This window comes from Andrographis paniculata, unplaced genomic scaffold (genome assembly GCF_009805555.1).
Source record: "Andrographis paniculata isolate CXL003 unplaced genomic scaffold, ASM980555v1 Contig34END, whole genome shotgun sequence".
NCBI lineage: Eukaryota > Viridiplantae > Streptophyta > Magnoliopsida > Lamiales > Acanthaceae > Andrographis > Andrographis paniculata.
The window spans coordinates 5,181,185-5,201,490 of NW_026137567.1; the positions used below are offsets into that span (position 1 = coordinate 5,181,185).

General features: G+C 35.8%; 5 protein-coding genes across 6 annotated transcripts; 3 read left to right on the forward strand and 2 right to left on the reverse strand.

The window, feature by feature from the left end:
* Nucleotides 1-1,716: 1,716 nt before the first annotated feature.
* Nucleotides 1,717-4,590, reverse strand: LOC127248440 (uncharacterized). The gene is made up of 9 exons (XM_051270771.1): nucleotides 4,282-4,590; nucleotides 3,070-3,165; nucleotides 2,896-2,980; nucleotides 2,701-2,822; nucleotides 2,543-2,567; nucleotides 2,369-2,452; nucleotides 2,233-2,262; nucleotides 2,044-2,149; nucleotides 1,717-1,955 (listed from the first exon to the last, which is right to left on the reverse strand). The coding sequence occupies exons 1-9, from the start codon at nucleotides 4,372-4,374 to the stop codon at nucleotides 1,892-1,894; spliced, it is 705 nt and encodes a 234-aa protein (XP_051126728.1). The 5' UTR covers nucleotides 4,375-4,590; the 3' UTR covers nucleotides 1,717-1,891.
* Nucleotides 4,591-5,814: 1,224 nt separating this feature from the next.
* On the forward strand, nucleotides 5,815-6,855 carry LOC127248764 (uncharacterized). Its single transcript, XM_051271280.1, has one exon. The coding sequence runs from the start codon at nucleotides 5,998-6,000 to the stop codon at nucleotides 6,682-6,684; it is 687 nt and encodes a 228-aa protein (XP_051127237.1). The 5' UTR covers nucleotides 5,815-5,997; the 3' UTR covers nucleotides 6,685-6,855.
* A 2,248-nt stretch (nucleotides 6,856-9,103) lies between these two features.
* LOC127248612 (plastidic glucose transporter 4) lies at nucleotides 9,104-15,131 on the forward strand. Its single transcript, XM_051271050.1, has 14 exons — nucleotides 9,104-9,279; nucleotides 9,537-9,810; nucleotides 10,362-10,476; nucleotides 10,614-10,681; nucleotides 11,118-11,250; nucleotides 11,326-11,425; nucleotides 11,510-11,622; nucleotides 12,567-12,660; nucleotides 12,789-12,942; nucleotides 13,290-13,436; nucleotides 13,515-13,588; nucleotides 14,020-14,108; nucleotides 14,196-14,310; nucleotides 14,717-15,131. Exons 2-14 carry the CDS (start codon nucleotides 9,564-9,566, stop codon nucleotides 14,897-14,899), a joined length of 1,632 nt encoding a protein of 543 aa, XP_051127007.1. The 5' UTR covers nucleotides 9,104-9,279; nucleotides 9,537-9,563; the 3' UTR covers nucleotides 14,900-15,131.
* Nucleotides 15,132-15,576: 445 nt separating this feature from the next.
* On the reverse strand, nucleotides 15,577-17,250 carry LOC127248613 (uncharacterized). 2 transcript variants are annotated; one of them, XM_051271051.1, is made up of 4 exons: nucleotides 17,063-17,250; nucleotides 16,664-16,724; nucleotides 16,369-16,579; nucleotides 15,577-16,182 (listed from the first exon to the last, which is right to left on the reverse strand). In XM_051271051.1, the coding sequence occupies exons 1-4, from the start codon at nucleotides 17,198-17,200 to the stop codon at nucleotides 16,140-16,142; spliced, it is 453 nt and encodes a 150-aa protein (XP_051127008.1). In that variant the 5' UTR covers nucleotides 17,201-17,250; the 3' UTR covers nucleotides 15,577-16,139. The 2 variants fall into 2 exon arrangements, with proteins under 2 accessions (XP_051127008.1, XP_051127009.1); XM_051271052.1 differs by having other exon boundaries at nucleotides 16,369-16,573; nucleotides 17,063-17,246.
* A 485-nt stretch (nucleotides 17,251-17,735) lies between these two features.
* Nucleotides 17,736-19,885, forward strand: LOC127248768 (glycosyltransferase BC10). The gene is made up of 2 exons (XM_051271285.1): nucleotides 17,736-19,069; nucleotides 19,158-19,885. Exons 1-2 carry the CDS (start codon nucleotides 18,593-18,595, stop codon nucleotides 19,800-19,802), a joined length of 1,122 nt encoding a protein of 373 aa, XP_051127242.1. The 5' UTR covers nucleotides 17,736-18,592; the 3' UTR covers nucleotides 19,803-19,885.
* The last annotated feature ends 421 nt before the right edge of the window (nucleotides 19,886-20,306 follow it).

The window sequence follows — 20,306 nt, forward strand, 5'->3', positions numbered from 1 at the left end:
ACAGTTTGGTAAAAATATTAATGCCATTTGAAATCTAGAAGCAACTAATGTATTCACCTAAATCTTTCTTGCATGTCACGTGACACTGGTGATCAAAGCAATCACGTCCACTTTCGACTATAATTTTGGATTTATATTTTAGTATGGAATGTTATTTGAGGTTTTTTTTGAAAAAATCCAAATTATTATTTATATATGTATGTTTATTTACATGCAAATTGGCAAATTGCCGTAATATGTTTAAATTTTGTAAATAAATATAATATAAAGGAATAAAAATTAAAAGTGTGTAGAAATTATTTACAATAAATAAATAATAGTAGTATATACTAAATATATATTTGGTTGGAGCTTGTACGTGATATTAAAAAACAAAGAAAGATATTTCTATTAATAACCTTTTTGATATCATACTATTCAAATTTTTTCTTGGCATTATATCAAATTGGAAAATTGAAATTAAATGAGTGCTGCTTACCTAAATTATATATTAAAATTACTAATATACAAATGTTGGTCATTAGCAAATACTATATGTTTTTTCAGCACTATATCCATATATGAGAAGAGGAAAAATGTTTTTGTCGTCCTGAGGTTATCTGGAAATGCGATTTTAGGAGTTAAGGATTGGTCCAACGTAGGCATCATTGTAATATCCACCGCGCCATGTGCTGTGCGGCCGTAGATAATTTCGGATATGCAAATTGCAAATTGAGGTGAGGAAGTCGCTATCGCGAGATAGCTCGAAATTCCCAAATAAAGTAAAAAGCGTGTTTTGGGCGGTATCGCATTCCCCGAAAATACTTATCGTATAAAATTATTATACTCCCTCCTTCCCGTAACAAAGTATTCAATTTTTTAATTTTGGTTTGTCTCATAACAAAATATCTATTTCATTTTTTAGTAACTATACTGTCTACCTCACATTACAAATACTCTTACAATTTAAAATATATTACACAAATATCATTACTTTTATATCGCACATATTAATAAGATTATTTTCGTCATTTCTATTTTATTTATACTACATCCCAATATAATACTAATATTTTTAAAACTACGTGTAAAAAACATATGAATATTTAATTATGAGACATAGAGAGTATATTTATTTATTTATTTATATATGGAAATATTTTTGAATGGAAAATTTAGGTTTGTTTAGATAGAAGTTTTTAAAAATTTGGAAGTTTGAAAAAAAAGTAAAAATTTAGTATTTGATTTGATGTTTTGCGAGAAAAAAAATATATTTGATATGATGTTTTTTGAAAAATGAATAACACTAAATTAGTGAAAATGTGTTAATATAGCCGAACGGTGATTCGACCAAATGTGCTTTGGTGTAAAAAAATAAAAAATAAAAAATAAAAAATAGGAATGGGCATTGTTCAGAATGGATAAGATGCGATGAGTATATTCCGTCCGATCACGACCCTTTGTTATTCCAATCAATCCCAGCCGTCCGTTGGGTTGGGAAATTCAATTGAATTCGGTATGGTTGGAAGTGAATTGATTGAATCTGTAAGGGTGTGTTTGGTTGGGTCTTTCAAATGTTGTTTGAATTTTGGAGGAGTAAGAGATTATTATTCTTCCAGTGTTTATGATTTGTTGGTATTTTTCTTGTTAGTTATTATATTAGATTAAATTTAATTAAATATATGTTGCATTGTAACTCGATTTACAAATACTTCATTACTCACCGGTAAGACCCAATTTACAATCACATCTCCAACTTAGCATTCAATAATTTTAATGTAAGAGATTATACAATGTAAAAATAATAAAGACTAAAAAACAAACAAACACATTCCTTGAAAAGAAAACAAAGCCAAATTAATCACATTAAAACAGTTTGGGAAAAAATAATGGTGCAAGAAATGAACATCGATCAAGACAAGATTACAAGTCCGAGGTATATCGACCCGCACAGAAACACGAAGGATATCATTCCCCTGCAGGAAGAAGAACAAGGTTCAGACAATGTCCCGAATTTTTGTTTAAGCTCGATCTCGTTAAACTTTAATGAACGTTTGTACATACCAGATGATTCCCCATCCGACTCCATTACAGGGACAGGGACAGAGCTCGGCGAACTTCTCAGCATCGCTCGAGTGAACTCTTCGAGATATCAGATCATCGTATATGTCTGAAACACAAAAATAATCATCAGACAGTGTCTGTTTGCCTAAAAAAATCGGTTATACAGAGATTATGAGGAGGAATTTATACCGTAGACCGAAAACAGGCTATTCATCACACCTGCCGTTCAGCAAAGAAACGATGAGCAACACGAATAAGTGTAAAGATGATTTTTTTTTTTTTTTAAAAAAAAAGCATCGAATGTGTAAACCGGATGAATCTATACCAATGAAGAGAATAACATATCGAAGGATACGGGCTTTTGTTGTTTCTTGCAGAACCCAGATAATAGCTATAAAAATTATGAATCCTGGTAATCAGACAACACAAAAAGAATCAATGTACCGAATTTTCTTGAATTCAATTGCAGTTTAAGTGTAGGAGTGGTCGATCAGCTTACCTATACAAAGCCCGCGCAGCGTCCACTGTTCAATGCCAAAGAAATCGTTAAGTTGTATTAAACGGCTAAGATAATTTATCATGTGTACTCGGGACCAGTCCGTGTCAATTTTTTGCAAACAAAAGTTAAGGCGTCAGATTACTTTTCAAGGGTCTTACATTTTTGGCGATAAAGAGTACAATCACAAGCGAAAGAATAAGACAGCCGGCAGCAATCCTCGCAGTCAGAAGATTTGTTGACGCGAGTATAAGAGCCATGCCCCAAAAGGATGAGCCAAGATCTATAAAAGAATGCAATTACAAAACATAAAATTGAGGGCACGATCGAATGGGTGATAAGGACAAGAAAATTACATCCAGCTGGCAAGATCAACCAATACACGCCGCCGCGCGTTTGAGTCATGCCCCCTTCGTTAGCGTGAACTTGGATGCCCTCCACCTAGATACAATAGAAGAGAGCATTTGTAAGAGCAAACAATGGCAGCTTCAACCGATGTAAGAAAAATATTGTGGTAATAAGCCTTTTACCTCGCCGCACGTAAGCTTACAAGCGATTGCATGACTGGCTTCATGAAGAAATACGGTGATGAGCTTAAAAGGTGTGAGCAAAAATGTCCTCCATAACTGCCACAATAGCCAAAAGGTCGACTCAAATATGTAATAGCGATGCAGGTCTTCAATTTTCTAACATATATTCTACTTTACAGGTTCAAGACACAAAAAACAAGCCTACCACGATCTCTACTTTAGATTTTCAAATTTAGTACAAGATCTTGTAGCATTGGTTCGAGAATTTAATTCAGAACTCCAAAACCAGACGACTTTACTAATAGTTAAGTATAAGGCCAATTAGTGCGTGAACCCCAAGTTGTTGCTCGATTTATGAAAGTTAATTAGATATCTTATATACATATCCAAGTAGTTGAGATATTTATTAAGCACAACTTTAGATGAAATTTACAGCATGTTCATTCAGAAACGAAAGTAATGGAAATCAAGATGATCACACACACACATACACGAAAGAAAGTCGAAATTTGGTGACTAGTTCAACGAACCTACGAAAGCGCCAAATTATACATTTTCATTAATATAAATATAACTAAAGTTTTGATAGGATACATTGAGTATTAATAGGCGTAAACATAAAATCCTAACGAGCCAACGATGCAGAAAAGGTATTGGTCCAAAAATATAGGCGGCCCCCTTAGACCCCCCCGGCGAACTCAACAAGTTCGATCACCACTGTTGATCTTGGATATCCAGTAATCCATCAAACTTCAACTTAAACTTCACAACAGAGCACATTCAACTTTAAGTTGTAATATTCATACTTAAGTTTTAAGCACAAATTTCTCAAGTTTTTGGAGAAGTTCATACTCTGTATTCTGATTATTCGAATTTGTGTGACAGATAACTTTTCTACATTTGTTGTTTGCCTTAATTTTGATTTCTCAGCCATTGTTTCTTCAACTTTTCCAAATCCAAAAACATCTCAATTTCGCAATCTAAATCCTTATAACTCTACTCCTCCCCAAATCGCGACAACGTTCGTTCTATTAGTAGTTGATACAGTGGCAGGAAAAAGCTTAACTACAAAAAAATTTAGAAAAACAGAAACCCCAAAAGGAAAGCAGAAAAAATCTCAAATAAAGCACATATGCATTTGTAAAGCACTCGCAAAAAGCAGGGTGAATCTTCACTGACAAAAAGGTAAATCAAACGCAGCAAAGAACTTACAGCAAGTATAACCACAGTGAAGACGCCAATGGAGGCAAGAAACACTACTTGCTCATGCCGGCAGCAATTCCTCAGTTCCCAGTTCGGATTCATGGTTTCCCTCCCCTCCCCTGCCCAATCAAATTTAAAAAATGCTATACACTTTCGAGATTTCCAGGATCTTGACAAATCAAGACCCCGGGAGGGAGATGAACAGCACAGAAGAAGGGTATTTCGGGTTTGAGATTTTGGATTTGGGGAAGTTTTTGTTATGGTTGAACAATATTTGAATTTGATTGGGCGATTGGAATTCGATTCAACATTCACAGATTGCGTATAGTGTATGTTCACAGAAGGGTCAAATGGTAAATAAAATATTCAAATTGATGGGCTTTGTTTTCTTCTTATAGATTCTATTTTACTAATAGGCCTTTAGCCCATCACTATGCGTTGCCTGGCCCAATAATAAAAATATATATATATATAAATAAATAATCAGAGAAATAAATTAAAAATAAAATACTAAACCTTTTAAGCATCCACTAATTCATGCTTTGGATAAGAAGGGGTGCTAAAAAGATACACATAACAGATAAGAACATTCAATAAAGGGTTTTTGGTCACATGGCCTAGTGGTTCCAATTAATTGAAATATTTTGCTAACAATATAATCAATTAAGAAAAAATTAAGATGAAAAATAAATAAATAAAATTTCTGAGTGTGGGCATCATCAAGGAAGAAATAATGGGCCTATGGGCCCATTATTGTACTTTTCCTTCCATAGATGGGTGAGGCAATCAGAGTACTTCCTTCTCAACCCATCTTTAATATTTATCATTCATCTCAGATTATTACCATAGTCTATAGCTATAATTGATTCTAAATAAATAAATATATATATATATATATGTATATGTTGATCTTACTATTGATTCGATGGTGACAGGTTTTGAAAATTTGATCCTTTACGTTATAATTATGAGTTTCCAATTCAGTGATGCACAAGTTTACGATATGAAGTTGTGTTGTGTTCTCTCATGATTCATGGAGCAGATAATAAAGTCTACAACTTTGTTATTATTTATTATATTTTGTACCAAAATGAAACCATTGCAATTCTTTGTAGTGAATTATTTTATTTTTCAAGAAATATTAGTTTATAGAAGATATATCCAGATGTGGAAGTGGGCTACTTTTTGGGCAGATCATGTGTCCCAAATGTTTGGCATGGGAATTATTTGGGTTTGTTTGAAGCACATGTCTTCCTCTTCACTTTGTCCCTCACTCAACCCTAATCTCAACCACCGTTAACATTTATTTCACTTTGCATAATTGAACTGTAAAAACATTAATTACTATATATATATATATATTGTAGTGCAAGTGTCGATTTGAATTTACAGAAAAGGTATATATAGATATAGGCAGTGACCATATATATGATATGATATGATATGATTGGCATTTAATATCATCTTCCCACGTCGTCATAAGTAAAATTCGTATACTTTTCTCAAAGGGCACTCAAATTATATGTATTGTCAATTTTATTACGACATTTTGTTTTGTTTTGTCTTCAATTCCAAGCTCCATTCTTTCATTATTAATCTTCCCCTCCACTCTTTCTTGAATAAATCCCATTTCTTACAGCCTGTCTGTGTTCTCAAATCTCTACGTTGTTGTTCTTGATCAGATATTATCAGAATTTTTTTAATTGAATCGAATTCAATTCCGCTATGGCACTAATGGGAGGGGTTCCTGACAGCCCTAGATACTCCTTCTCACACGATCTAATCTCCCAAAACGACGCCGTTCCAATCCCCATCTCCGACGACCACTGCTTTCCCTCAAATCCTGCCGCCGGCGACTTCGATTTCTGCGTCTTCCGGGAAAGCTTCGACCAGGAGTCCTCCTCCGCCGACGAGCTTTTCTCCGACGGCAAGATTCTCCCAATCCAGATCAAGCAAAAACCACCACCTCATGTAAGAAAATCACGGCCGCCGCCGCCGCCGCCGGCGAGGCAAATCGACGATCCTCCTCCGACCAAGTTTCCAGACAATTCATCCGACGGCGAAGAAAAGCACCACAGCTACAAACCCTCATTCTGGCGGATTAAGCGCAGCTCCAGCCTCAACTGCGGCAGCGGCTATGGCGGCACGCTCTGCCCGTTGCCGATTCTTTCCCGGAGCAATTCCACCGGCTCTACTTCCTCCGGCGCCGGAAAACGCTCCCCAAATATTCCAAAGCAAAATTCCTCAAAATTCTCCCCTCTCAAACAACCTTCTTCCTCCTCCAAACCGCCATTGAAGAAAAGCTTCCACTCAAACACCACGGCGGTTAAAATCACTCCGATCCTCAACGTCCCTCCGGCCAATCTCTTCGGCTTGGGCTCCATCTTCTCCGGCGGCAAAAAGAAGCACTGATCATCGATTAATTCATCAATTAGATTAACAGAAACGAAAATCGACAATGGCGATTAAGAAACCCCTTTCGTTTGGTAATTTATTTTTTTGATTCGATTGTGATCGAGTGCTTTCATGGTTATGTCGTCATCTTCTTCGTTGTACATTCATGGAGCTGTCTTGATGCAAGAATTGGTACTTTCTTTTTTCACGTACTTGTCGTGGTTTTGTAATTTTACTGCAAGATTGGTTTCTACCACAGACTTTCTACACTACTTTTTGTCTGGAGATATTTCTGAACCCCAGGTGGAAGAAGCGAGCGAAAATTAATCAACGGCTGTAACGTTTCTGAATGGACGGTCAGGATGGAAGGAATGTTGGGAAGCCAGATTTGGAAATCCCGACCAAACCACGCTCACTCTATTTATAGTAATTAATCACGTTTATTATTAATTAATTATACTAAGATATGAATTTTTCTTTTTATTAATTTACCTATTATGTCAGTTTTAAAAATAAATTAACCATATGTAAGTAAAAAAATTAAAAATAAAAAGTTTTTAATTTTATTCAACTGCGTTCACGTCGGTGCATGCAAGGCACGTGCACAGTCGCTGTACCATGGGGTACAAGTATTTAATGCGTCATATACTTTTACTGCTACGGTACGGCATGAAGTATGTAGGAAATTGTATATGCGGAGTTTGGTTTCCAATTTAAGTCATGCTTTGATTATATATGTCATCCTGATAAATAGTTCATTTTTAAATTATATTCATTGTACGGTCAATTATAGTAAAAAATGATTCTAGTAATTAATTTGATTAATTCAAATATATATTCTTCCTAACTCTGAAGTTGTCAATTATGCTCAAAGGCGCGTTTTTTTTCATTGCTGCGAGGAGACAAAAGTCGTCATTGAATATATAAATTAATTCACAGGCACGAATTTGAATATCTGATTGCACACAACATTTTACCATATAAAAACCTGTTATTACCCTTTTTCTTTTTCTTTTTTTTTTTTAATTTTATAATTAATTTAATACAATTAGATTGAATTTTCTACAGCACTTTAGCATCATTTAAAACAAATAATAATAATAAATATTAAAGCATCATTTTCAGTTACATTGTTATCACTGTTCGTTCTACGTAACATGTCATTTTTTTTATTTTGAAAAATGATTATGTATTTTAATTTTCATTTAAATTTTATATTTTATAATTTTTTAAATTTTAATTAGACTAATTAGTTATCTTTAATCTTACGACATAAAGGTGAAAGAGTGGAAGACTTCACCGTTAAACTATACCCTCATCCATCTTTTTTTAAGCTTGGAAATCTTATTATCTCTTTTTTTTTTTTTTTTTTTTTTTTTTTTTTTTTCTATGTATTCTGTCGATATGTCTTAAATATAGTTTGTTCCTTAGATGAATTTCACGGGATCTCGTTGACGATATACAATATTGGGCTTTTGAGCTCGTTTTTGTTGGGGTGCAAACTCAAGTTTCACATTGGAAGTTGCGAAGAAAATTACACACTTTATAAGTCCCACGTGAACTCCACTGGGATGAGGCCTTTTGGAGGATATCCAAAAACAAATTTGTGTGGCTCAGCCCAAAGCGGACAATATCATACTAGTATTGAGTTGGCCCAGTCCCAAAGTGGTATCAGAGCCCGGTTAGATGGTGAAGTGGACTTGGTGGCATTGGACATTGGTCGTGGTGATTCATATTCTAATGGCTTAAAATTTTAGGTATCCGTCATTTACATCATTTAAAATAGTATCAAAATCTTGCTCATTTGTTAAGTTAAACGAATCGAATACAAACATAAATTTTAGTTTGTTATTTCGCGAACGTTCTACAATATTTATTAAAAAAAATAAATTAATATTTTTATATTTAATAAGTAAATATATATTTTTAAAAATTATATTTAAAAATAAAATAAAAAATTCTCTTAGCGAGTCTCACACAAATAAGAAAATTGCTAAAAAAATAAAAATGGAATTCATAAAAAATTCAGCTCGTATCTTGATTAGCTAAGGAATCGAACTCAATCATGACATGCAAGCTTGGTAAATTACAGCTATGCCAATAAATAAATAACAAAACACACCCTAATTCCGGACGTCAATTTAAAACGTGGAAATTCAATCCAAATCCATAAAAACAGAAAGTTCCAGAAACCATTATAGACATTATCCTTAACTTGTTTTTCAATTAATTATCATATATCTATTCATATTAATAATAATTTTTTTAATAAATTATATTCCATATAGTATAATCTATTGCTGTGCAACAATAGTTTTATAAATATAAAAAATTATATTTCAAAAATAAAAAATAAAAAATAAAAAATAAAACGCCCATAGTACAAACAAACACAATTTATTAATTATAAAGATAGATCGGAAGCATAGTCAGCAGCGTTGCAATATCCACCCAACTGTAAGGACACACAGACACAGTTGTAAATTTTGTTACCATTACTCGTCGTCCGGACCCCTCCAAGTCCCCACCGCCACCGCACGCACGGAGGAGAAACCTCTCTACTTTTCTGCTGAACTGCACTGACCACTCTCCACTCGCACCGCCGGCACACTAGTAATTTTTTCTTTTTCCTTAACTTGCATTGATTTTGAGTCTCGATTGTTTTGTTGGATCGATGCATATTTCTTCTCCTTTTACTGCAATGATGTTGATGTAGTTTGCGATTAAGTAATCTATTACATTTCGAGCATGTGGTTGATGCGCCGATGTATTTCCGTACTGATTCCGTCGGAACCGCCGCCGTGCCATTTTTCTCCTGCCATCTTTATGTTAATTTGTACGCTCCTTGACTTTTTGTATTCTAATTTAAGCGTTGACGGTATAAGTGGCGGAAAAGGATGGAGTCTATCATATATGCTACCAAATCGCCGTCGGCCTCTGGCCTCTGCGGTCCTAGGCTCTTGCGAAGGACGGGTGATTTGCGGAAACACAGTTTTGCGGTTGCGAGCTGCGATCTTCGAGTGAATAAGGGGAATAATTGTTTGGGATTTAGCATCGGCTCCCGTTCAATGAGAGCTACGGGTCGGGCTCGAAGTATGTCTGGATCGTTGGCGATGGCGAGAACAGTCAGGGCTCAAGCTTATGGTCGGTATTCTATCGAATAATTTCTATTTTTCGTTTTGCCTGAAGCTTTATATCATTCACTGTTTGTATTGAGCAGCTGTGACTGCTGACATTATAGCCCATGGGAGCTTCAAAATTTCCTTTTAGTTATTGTCAATGAACACGCCGCGTGCGCTTGCCCCCGCACACAGATTTTACTTTGGTAGATTATGGAGTGGGTGATTTCAATGTGCGCTAAAGAGCAGGGATTGTGGGCAAGATATTGCAAGTGATTCCTAAAAATTAGCAACCAGTTAGTCAGACTATTGTTTATTGCATTCTTGGATTTTGTCTTTTGGTGTGTTTACGTCCTCTGTGTCCCTGGCTGCATGATGCAAGTGTGAATCTGTTGTTCTCTTACTAAATTACTGCAAGTGCCATAAATAAAGTTTCTCTTGTAAAGTTGGTTGAAGGTTCTTCTAGTGTTAACCTTATGGTTCTATATTGCAATTTAAGTGTTAGCTTTACTGTTAAGCCGAACATGCACTATGCAAGCTTGAAATGACAATATCTGTTTATACTTTGGGCAACAGAAGGAGATGTTGAAGACATTGCACCCAACAAAATTCAAGTGAAATCATCTGCATCAGTTCTTCCATATGTTGGAGTTGCTTGTCTAGGAGCAATTCTATTTGGGTATCATCTGGGGTAGGCATTTTATTTGTCTTCTTTTCATGTTTATAAGATTCTTTATGGAATAGTTTTTCCTTGATATTCATGTTTAGCTGGCCTTTTGGGAAGTCTGAAGCTTGTTCATTAATGTTTATTTTGCTTGTGTTGTTCAGGGTGGTTAACGGAGCTCTAGAGTACCTTGCTAAGGATCTTGGGATAGCTGAAAACACTGTGCTGCAAGGTAACTTGTGATTGAACTCCAAGATGCAACCTTAGGTTCCGTCTGGTTTATAAAGGAAGTGGAGTTGCTGGAGTATTCTGCACTAGACAAAAAAAAAAAAAAAAACGAAAAGAAAAGCACACTATTGATCATAAATTAGTGATTTCTGAGTTGTAAACTTATGAAACAGATCTCGCAAAAACAATCATATAATCTCTCTTAAGCTTGATTAATCATCTTCTTTTGTTTACTCAGTATAATTTTATGTTCTTTCCTTGTGCTTATAAAGACCATTCTATTCGAACAATAATGCGGAGATCCTTTTCTCCCCCATTCTACTTATTCCTTTAAACTTCATTATTCTGTAAAGGGATTACATTTGTACTACATTTAATATATTTCCTCCTTGAAAACCCAATTTTCTTAACATGCATTGTCCAATTCATTTTATGCATAGGGTGGGTGGTTAGCACACTTCTTGCTGGCGCCACTGTTGGTTCATTTACTGGGGGTTCCTTGGCTGATCAATTTGGGCGAACAAAGACTTTTATATTGGATGCAATTCCTCTGGCAGTTGGAACATTTCTTTGGTACATACTCTGATATAACCATGTGGTTCTCTTCAATAAAATTGGGAAAGCTGCTCTAAGCTGCTTCATTTACAGTGCAACAGCTCAAAGTGTACAGACTATGATAATTGGCCGATTACTTGCTGGCATTGGAATTGGTATATCTTCTGCTATTGTGCCACTTTACATATCCGAGGTACCTATTCAGCACTACTTATGTGTACTTTATTACTTGACAAATACTAACACTGTAACATGCCTCTCACCCCTGTAACATCAGATTTCACCAACAGAAATCCGTGGTACACTTGGATCAGTCAATCAACTATTCATATGTGTTGGGATCCTAGCAGCATTAGTTGCTGGTTTGCCTTTAGCTCAGAATCCTCTATGGTAATTTCTACCCGAACAATTTGTTATTAACATGATGTTAGTGCCAAATCCCCTTTTGGAGTCTTTGTAAAATTAAATAAAGGTCTGTACAGAAATCTGGTGTTCATCTGTGAGTAAAATATGGCAAAGTCACATGAATCAGTAACTAACATGTGTGATAAATTTACCATTTTGGTTCGCATGAAGATAACACATCAGTTTCTTGTCTGGTGAGGTTGACATGTATAAATGGCAGTCATTCCAACATCTTTTTCTTTGTTTTTGGAAATTGCTTGTGGGTTCGTGGTTTATGCTATTTTACAACTGATCTTTTGGTAAATTAAATTTATTGATGACGCCCTTCTATATGATATATATATATATATATTTCCTTTTCTTGTAAATTTTGGATGACACTTTAATGGCAATTTTTATGTTCAGGTTGTTTTTTTTTTTTTTTTTTGTAAAAAAGGACCTGCACATGCTATGGATTTACTTTGTATGACACTCTCCCAACAATTTCCAGCAAAAAGTTACAGTATGATTTTCCTGCGGATTATTGCAAACCTATAATGTAGAGTATACATGTTTGTGTGTTCATGTATCTCAACTTGGAATCAAGTAATCTCATACATGTCAGTGTCTGCAGTGCTTGGATCCTGAGTCTGGGGTCCACATATGCTATTATTGTTCATAAAAACTCGTCTAATATTTTTGTGACACAGAAATCCAACATCTAGAATATCCTTCAAACTGAAATAAAACTAGGGTTGCATCTATGTTGTTGCTGATTAGGTATACTTTTCATTATGTCGATAACTTAGAAACTTATAATTTTATATAATTTCTTACTGTTGCAGTGCCAAAATTATTGACTTTTTAAATACAGTATGTTTTGATTAGCAGTTTCATTTATCTGCAAATATCTCGATAATATTTTTTACTTTTTTATTTTTTAAATTCAGGTGGAGGACAATGTTTGGCATTGCAGTTATTCCATCTGTTTTGCTAGCACTTGGAATGGCATTTTCTCCTGAAAGCCCACGTTGGCTTTATCAGGTTTGTTGTCAACCTACTTTGCTGCTGCTCCAAATTCACTATGCTTATTTCCCTTTGCTTAAAATGTAATATGCATGTAGGGTGACTTTTCTTTGTCATAATTGATAAGCTTCACATTGCATTTTCAGCAAGGGAGAATTTCTGATGCTGAACTATCAGTTAAAAGGCTATATGGAAAAGAAAAAGTTGCAGAGGTTATGGATGATTTGAATGCAGCAAGCCAAGGTTCTTCTGAACCTGAAGCTGGATGGTTTGATCTTTTCAGCAGCCGCTACTGGAAAGGTATATCTTGTGTTACTCAAGTCCTTTTTCTGGCCTCATATGACTTGATATATATATATATATTAATATGTGCATATATTATCAAAGTATGCTTATGAGGAACAAGTGTGAATGCATTTGATTTCATTCATCTCAAAGTTGTGATTCCTCCTTTATTGGGTTCTTGAGAACCTGGACTGCCTAATTTTATTTCAAAAGCCTCTTGTATAAAATCATATCTAACCTGAGCATTACTAATTATCAATTATAATATATAATTGACTGAAGCAATTCTTAAACTCACAAGTTCAAACTGTTGTGCTGCATATTTTGGCTGCCTGAAGTTAGCATTCCATATTGTTTTGCAGTGGTAAGCGTAGGTGCAGCCCTCTTTTTATTCCAGCAGTTTGCTGGGATAAATGCTGTTGTATACTATTCCACTTCGGTCTTCCGTAGTGCTGGAATTACATCTGATGTTGCTGCCAGTGCTCTGGTTGGGGCTGCAAATGTTTTTGGTCAGTTTTATTTCTGAAGGTTATAAGAAAATGCTGGCTTCAATTGGTCATTCAAGTGTTTTCCCTTATCTCTTTAAGGCACAACTGTTGCATCCTCACTGATGGATAGGCAAGGACGGAAAAGCCTTTTGCTGACAAGCTTTGCTGGGATGGTACTGTTTAATCTACCAGTTTCGAAAATTCCATCGAACTTATTTGATATGCTTTCGCTTACAGTACACATATTACAATGATTTCTTCAGTCAGTAGATTTATCATGGGGTTTCGTCTACTTAATGCTCCTAGTTTCTACTTTAGCTAAAATAGTTATTCTTGTTATCTATCTTCTGCATTTAATCATGTCGTTCTATCTTAGAAATCTAAATAGATTTTAACCTAGTTCATAGTGCAAGCCAAGTTATAGTGTGAAACCCTTAACATCTCCTTACTTTTAACCTCCACCTACCCAATTTTTTGCTATTGGTTGAGATTATGACTTAAAACTCTGAATGTGTACATACATTATTATGTTTTTATTGTTTCGTTGATTCTTGTGTATATGTTTTCCTTCTTTTCTATTGATGGCTTAATTTTCTCTGCGAAGGCTGCTTCAATGTTGCTACTTTCATTAACTTTCACATGGAAGGCCCTGGCACCATACTCAGGCACACTTGCTGTTGTTGGAACTGTTCTGTAAGTGTTGATTGTTGGCATCTCTCCAGTATCAGCAAAGCGATAAGCTTTTCTAATGCTGAATTACACTTATGTTTCCTTTTGCAGTTATGTATTATCCTTTTCTCTTGGTGCTGGCCCAGTGCCTGCTCTTCTACTTCCCGAGATTTTTGCATCTAGAGTTAGAGCTAAAGCAGTTGCATTGTCGTTGGGCACTCATTGGGTAAGCAAAGCTTTTACATATTTTGGCCCTTTAAAATTATTGCAGCGTTGAATTATTTCATATTATGGCCTTTGAGGACATAATACAAAAAAATAGAAAAGGTTCAAAAAAGTAAAAGTCCCAAGGATTTCATAATAGGAAAAATTACATGCTAATATGTACCATTATTGGGTGTCTTTGCATGAATGAAAATTGAAGACTTACTGGTTTGAATTGTCACATTCTAGTTGCTAATGCGGTGTAGGGCGGCCATGGCAATTACTTCTTTACTGTGTAGATATATAACGGGTCAATTGTAGTCAATTTTAGTATTTTAAATCAGTTGAGTTTATCTTAACAAGAAGTTTCTCAAGTGGTTGAATGCTATCTGTTATCTATTCCAACCTATTTTTTCTGGCTTGCACAGATATCAAACTTTGTGATTGGCCTCTATTTCTTGAGTGTTGTAACTAAGTTCGGGATCAGTACTGTCTACCTGGGATTCGCATCTGTTTGCGCTCTAGCAGTTGTGTACATAGCAGGCAATGTTGTTGAAACAAAGGGGAGATCCTTGGAGGAGATAGAACGAGCATTGAGCTCAGCATCATGAAGTCTGAAGGACATAATTTTGGCATCATGTTAGAATAATCCACACAACGGCCATCCTTCCAGTCAGGTATAACTTTATAGCTTTGCTGAGCCTCCCTCTCTCTCTTTCTGCATGGCACACCATCTTGAGGTGCATTGGTACAGTTTGATGCATGTTAGATTCTGTCTTGAACTTGGACTGACTTTTCAAATGATATTTAATCTTGCAAATAAGATGATCTTATTTTATGTTCTGTATGTGTGCACCTTATCTGAACATGTTTTCAACATGTCTTGGGCTTTCTTTTCCGATATTGTTAGAGATGGCAATGGGTCGGGTATAAACCCAAGACCCTACCCATATGTATATCACTGGATTCAAGATCTATTCAGACCCTAATGTACCCAGATCCAAGATCTATTCATACCTTAATGTACCCAGATCCATATGTACCTGGATCCTATCGGGATGTTCCTGTCAACCTGCCAAATTAAAAAAAATTCGAGCTTGACTCGACCAACTTATCTAAAATTTTTTTTATTTATTAAAAAAATAAATTAAAAATATATATAAAACAAATATAAATCTTCACCAATATTGTCTTGACCCGACCAACCAGAAAAAATTTATTAAAGATCCGACTTATATCCGACCCAATATCCAAATGATTCCAAATAAATGGATAGGTCCGGGTGAGATATCGGTCTACCTCTATCCATTGCCATCTCTAGATATTCTTAGGGTTTTGATCCATTTTAGAATTTCACCGTTCAACACAAAATTTGATTCGAAACAATCAGTGCTATAATCTCAGTCTTTGTACACCTATTTCCCATAACTAAACACTCTCAAAAAATAACTAAACAAATTAGGCCTTAAAAAAGAAAATAACCACATGGAACATAAAGTTTGATGCCTAAAGGCACAAACGCTGATCAAACTAATCCAAACTGGCTGTAATAGCTAAGCCATGGATTGCCTCAACATCATCTCCCATGGTGACCATAAGATCCAACTTGACAACATTGCTATGTGATTCAATACCTTTATGGTGTTTCCAGAGCAATCTACCGTGACTTACTGTAGATTGCTCTGGAAACACAGATTGCTCTGGAAACACCATAAAGGTATTGAATCACATACCAATGTTGTCAAGTTGCTAAAGAGGACACATCCCAACGGTTAATCTCAAGTCTCACAGCCATGGTTCCCCCTCCAAATGCCAGAACTCACAGCATGCCATCAATGCTGGTATATACCATCACATATTAGACTTCCGTTCCCAGCGTTCCTTGGTGTCAAGCCTGGAAAATTTTCAAGAAAGTGTTAATACTCAGAACACCACAGCTGCCAATAAAGTTGCTAGTCTCCCTCTAATGTTAGAAAATAGAGATTGTCTCAGTTTTCTTATTTGACTTCATTTCTTAGTGTAGACATTATGGTGTAGTGAAATAGATCATTATTGTAACTAAAGTTGGAATATACAATACCCCCAATACAACTTTTGGCGCCTTCTTGCTGTAGCTAGATCGCCATTGTCTTCTTGTCCTTCCATGAATGAGGAATGATCCTTCACTCTTTTTTCCAACACTGAATGATCGCCATTGCCAGGATCCCCTGAGGATTCACTTGGTTCTTGGTCATTAACACTCTCACCTTCCATGGTATTTTTCTGCAACTTGCTTTTCCCGTCATCTAATCCTCCATAGTTACAACAATGTCAACAGCAATCATTAAAATAAAAAATAAAATAAAGCGAGGCACATATATGATCAATTGACACACCTTTGGCCCTTTTGTGTGCTTTGGATTTGGCTTTGATTTGTAAGCGTCTTTTGTGCAATTCCTAAAAAAATTCAAACAGAATAAGCTGCTACAGAGGATTCTTCCTGAAACGCCAACTAAATTGAATTGATGAACAACCAATTTCGAGAACATAGTAAACGAGGGAGCTAAACAGCTGAACTCAAATTCAGATCAAGGCTAATCTCATATGTATAAAGTGGCAGGATTCGAATAGGTTTTTGAAACTAATTTAATTCATAGCACCTCTGTTTCTCATCTACAACTTTTTCTAACTAACCAAAGCCACAGCCGATAGTGAATGCCCCCGCTGTTTCACACCACCAATTTCCTCCCCCAAATCCTGTTGTGTTAGGGTTTATGTTGAATTGTGGAACTCACCTGAAATTTAGAGAGTTGCGCCTCTGATAAACCACGTCTCGGCTTGAAATTGGGACGTAAAGAAGCCGCGGACGCGATCGCTGATTCTCTTCTTCGATCCGCCGCATCCTCTTCGATTCCTCTCTCCATTGCCTCCATAATTTCGACCTTCTTTCTTTTAACGTTCAGAAATAAAAATAAAATAAAATTAAAACTAATATATATAGCTACCGTTAATTGCAGTTTGGTTAGACCTATTTAATTTGGGCCGGACCACTTTTGAAGGATTCTTAATGGACCATATTTTCTACTGTATACACTTTACATTGATATATATATATTTTTTAAATAAATGACACTACTAATTTTAAATAAATTTGTTTTTATGTAAGGTATAAAAAAATATGTAGAGAATATAAAAATAATAAATATGTGTAGTGTATTAATTTTTTTGGAAAAATGTACAGGAAAGTATGAAAGAACAATTATTATATATATTTTCTTCGTCTCAATACAATAGAGATATTTGAGATTGATACTAAAATTAAGAAATAATAATATTATATTGATAATGAGTGTAAAAATATTTTTAAAAGATAAAAATACTCTTATTTTATCTGATTATTGTGAAAAAAATAGTGATAATTTTGTAAAAAAATAAAAAATTTGTTATAAAAAATGAAAATAAATTATTGTTTTGACCATACAAAAATGACAAAATAGAACTATAATTTTGAAACGAATAGAGTATATATATATATTTTTAGAATTTTGAAAATTCTCAAAAATCTTTATCAAAATAAAGCCTAGAAAATTGGTCCAACAGCTTGTCAATGAACGCGTATTAGTCTACATCGATGAAATAGTATTGTTAATGTCTTATTAATATAGCTAACCCTATATTGTTCCCTGTCTAATAATCTTATTTTAAGGGTTTTTTTTGGATTTTGATCAAAAAAGATTTGGTTTAAAATTTATATTAAAATAATATTTAATTTAATATTTTGTAAAAAATATATATTTATATATTTATAAAAAACCCACAAAATTCATGTAGTAAAAAACCAGCCGATAATAGACTGGAAAGTAAGTTCGACAAGGCGGGAGGACATACCGAGTTGACTTTTATTTTGTATAAGGTTCTTTCATCGTACTCAAAACAATTTCCAAGTCCTAGATTTCGAGGTCAACTCCAAAACCAGGACAGGGCCATCATATTACTCTCTCTCTTTCTCCAAAATCATGATTTGACTTTTAATTCTCTACAACTGTTCTTCTCAAGCAAAGTAGTGAGGACAAATGAAGACAGTGATGTATATATATATATATATACATACAGCAGCTAGCTAGCACATGCAAAACCCCAAAACTTACGTTTGAAGTCTTTGAGTCTTGATCAAACAGTTTTAGAGAGAGAGAGAGAGAGAGAGTGTGTGTATAATGGCAACGTTAATTTGTCTAATAGCATCTGAGAAGACCTCCTCTATCGTTCAATCCACCCATCCATAATCAACCAATAACCTTAATTCTTCCTAGTACTCGATCGGGACGATGATCTTTAAGGTTTCAAAACCACGTCTCCTCCGATTATTACACCTGTTTCTGCTGCTCGTCGGCGTCTCCGCCGGCGTCGTCGCCACCTTCGTCCTCACAACCTTCTCCTTCCCCATCCAGATCTTCTTCTTCTCCCAGCACCTCCCTCCTCCATCAAATCACAGCCTCCTCACTTCTAATTGGACTTCCAACCCCAATCAGATCAATCAGACATCATCAATGGATTCCATCTTGATGCACGACATGCCCGACGATGTGTTGCTTACCGTGGCTTCCAAAGTAGTTAACAATAATTCAAACCCTAAAATCGCCTTCATGTTCCTCACTCCTGGCCCATTGCCCCTCTCCCCTTTCTGGGAGAGCTTCTTCCATGGCCACCATGGCTACTACTCCATCTACGTCCACCCCCACCCCTCCTTCAATTACTCCTTCCCTCCTTCCTCCCCCTTCCATGCCCGCCGCATCCCCACCCAGGTCTCTCTCTCTCTCTCTCTCTCTCTCTCTCTAATTTATCAAATCAAATCAATTTTGTATCTATATATATGTATATATGTATGTGCAGGCGGTGCAATGGGGCACGATATCGATGATCGACGCCGAGAGGAGGCTACTGGCCAACGCCCTGCTCGACCCATCGAACCGGCGGTTCGTGCTCCTCTCCGACTCGTGCATCCCGGTTTTCAATTTCACGACGGTCTACGGCTACCTCATGGGAACCAACCGGAGCTTCGTCGGATCCTTCGACGACCCGAGGAAATCAGGCCGTGGCCGCTACAACAACCAGATGTCGCCGGCGATCTCTATCGACCAGTGGCGGAAGGGCTCCCAGTGGTTCGAGGTCCACCGCGACCTCGCCGTGAAGATCGTCGCCGACCGGAAGTACTACGACCTCTTCCGCCAGCTCTGCCTCCCGCCTTGCTACAGCGACGAGCACTACCTGCCGACGCTGCTCAATGTCCTCTTTCCGGCGATGAACTCTAACCGGAGCGTCACGTGGGTCGACTGGTCGCGGGGCGGGCCCCACCCGAAAAAGTTCGGGTGGATCGATGTCAATGGTGAGCTGCTGAATTGGATCCGGGTCGGGTCTGAATGTGAATACAATGGGGAAAAGACCAATTTGTGCTTCCTTTTCGCTAGGAAGTTCTGGCCGAGTGCTATTCGGCCGTTGATGAAAATTGGACCGTCGATTCTAGGGTTTACCCCTTGATTTTTAGATTTATGAAGCAATTATTTTATTTTAATTCTTTATCAAATACTATCAGTTTAATTATGTGTCGAGTATATTCTAATTCTAACACATTTGTTACATCACGAAGAAAATTATATTCAATATATTTGTAATACAAATTAATAGAGTATAATCTTTTTAAAAGAAGATAATTCGGACTATATTCACTACAATTTGGACTTTTATTTATTTTATTTGTATGTAGATATTTAAAAATAATAGTAGCATTTTAATATAAAAATAAATATGTAAAAAATAAAATTAAAATATTATGATAAATTTACTAAAAGTTTTGATAAAAAAATGAAATAAATAAAAAACAATATGTTACGCACAAAAATAATAATAATAATAAATAATTGCAGTGGGATTCTGGACGGGTCTGGATATAAGTTAAATGACCCAGAAGTCGGGTGCAATCGGACAGATGCAAGGATCGGGAAGGAAGAAAGGTCGGGCGGAGTCTGAAAAAAGGTGTACCCA

Bases quoted from the DNA above. Each gene is read 5' to 3' on its own strand.
- LOC127248440 (XM_051270771.1), bottom strand. From the start codon at position 4,374: ATGAATCCGAACTGGGAACTGAGGAATTGCTGCCGGCATGAGCAAGTA. The intron at 2,823-2,895 runs GTAATTTTCTTG...ATTCTTTTATAG, and splicing joins GTTGATCTTGCCAGCTGGAT to ATCTTGGCTCATCCTTTTGG. The intron at 2,453-2,542 runs GTAAGCTGATCG...TCTGATTACCAG, and splicing joins GCTGCGCGGGCTTTGTATAG to GATTCATAATTTTTATAGCT.
- LOC127248764 (XM_051271280.1), top strand. From the start codon at position 5,998: ATGGCACTAATGGGAGGGGTTCCTGACAGCCCTAGATACTCCTTCTCA.
- LOC127248613 (XM_051271051.1), bottom strand. From the start codon at position 17,200: ATGGAGGCAATGGAGAGAGGAATCGAAGAGGATGCGGCGGATCGAAGA. The intron at 16,725-17,062 runs GTGAGTTCCACA...GAATTTTTTTAG, and splicing joins CGCAACTCTCTAAATTTCAG to GAATTGCACAAAAGACGCTT. The intron at 16,183-16,368 runs GTATTGTATATT...AAAATTTTCCAG, and splicing joins CGCCAAAAGTTGTATTGGGG to GCTTGACACCAAGGAACGCT.
- LOC127248768 (XM_051271285.1), top strand. From the start codon at position 18,593: ATGATCTTTAAGGTTTCAAAACCACGTCTCCTCCGATTATTACACCTG. The intron at 19,070-19,157 runs GTCTCTCTCTCT...ATGTATGTGCAG, and splicing joins CCCGCCGCATCCCCACCCAG to GCGGTGCAATGGGGCACGAT.
- LOC127248612 (XM_051271050.1), top strand. From the start codon at position 9,564: ATGGAGTCTATCATATATGCTACCAAATCGCCGTCGGCCTCTGGCCTC. The intron at 11,251-11,325 runs GTACATACTCTG...CTTCATTTACAG, and splicing joins GCAGTTGGAACATTTCTTTG to TGCAACAGCTCAAAGTGTAC. The intron at 13,437-13,514 runs GTCAGTTTTATT...TATCTCTTTAAG, and splicing joins TGGGGCTGCAAATGTTTTTG to GCACAACTGTTGCATCCTCA.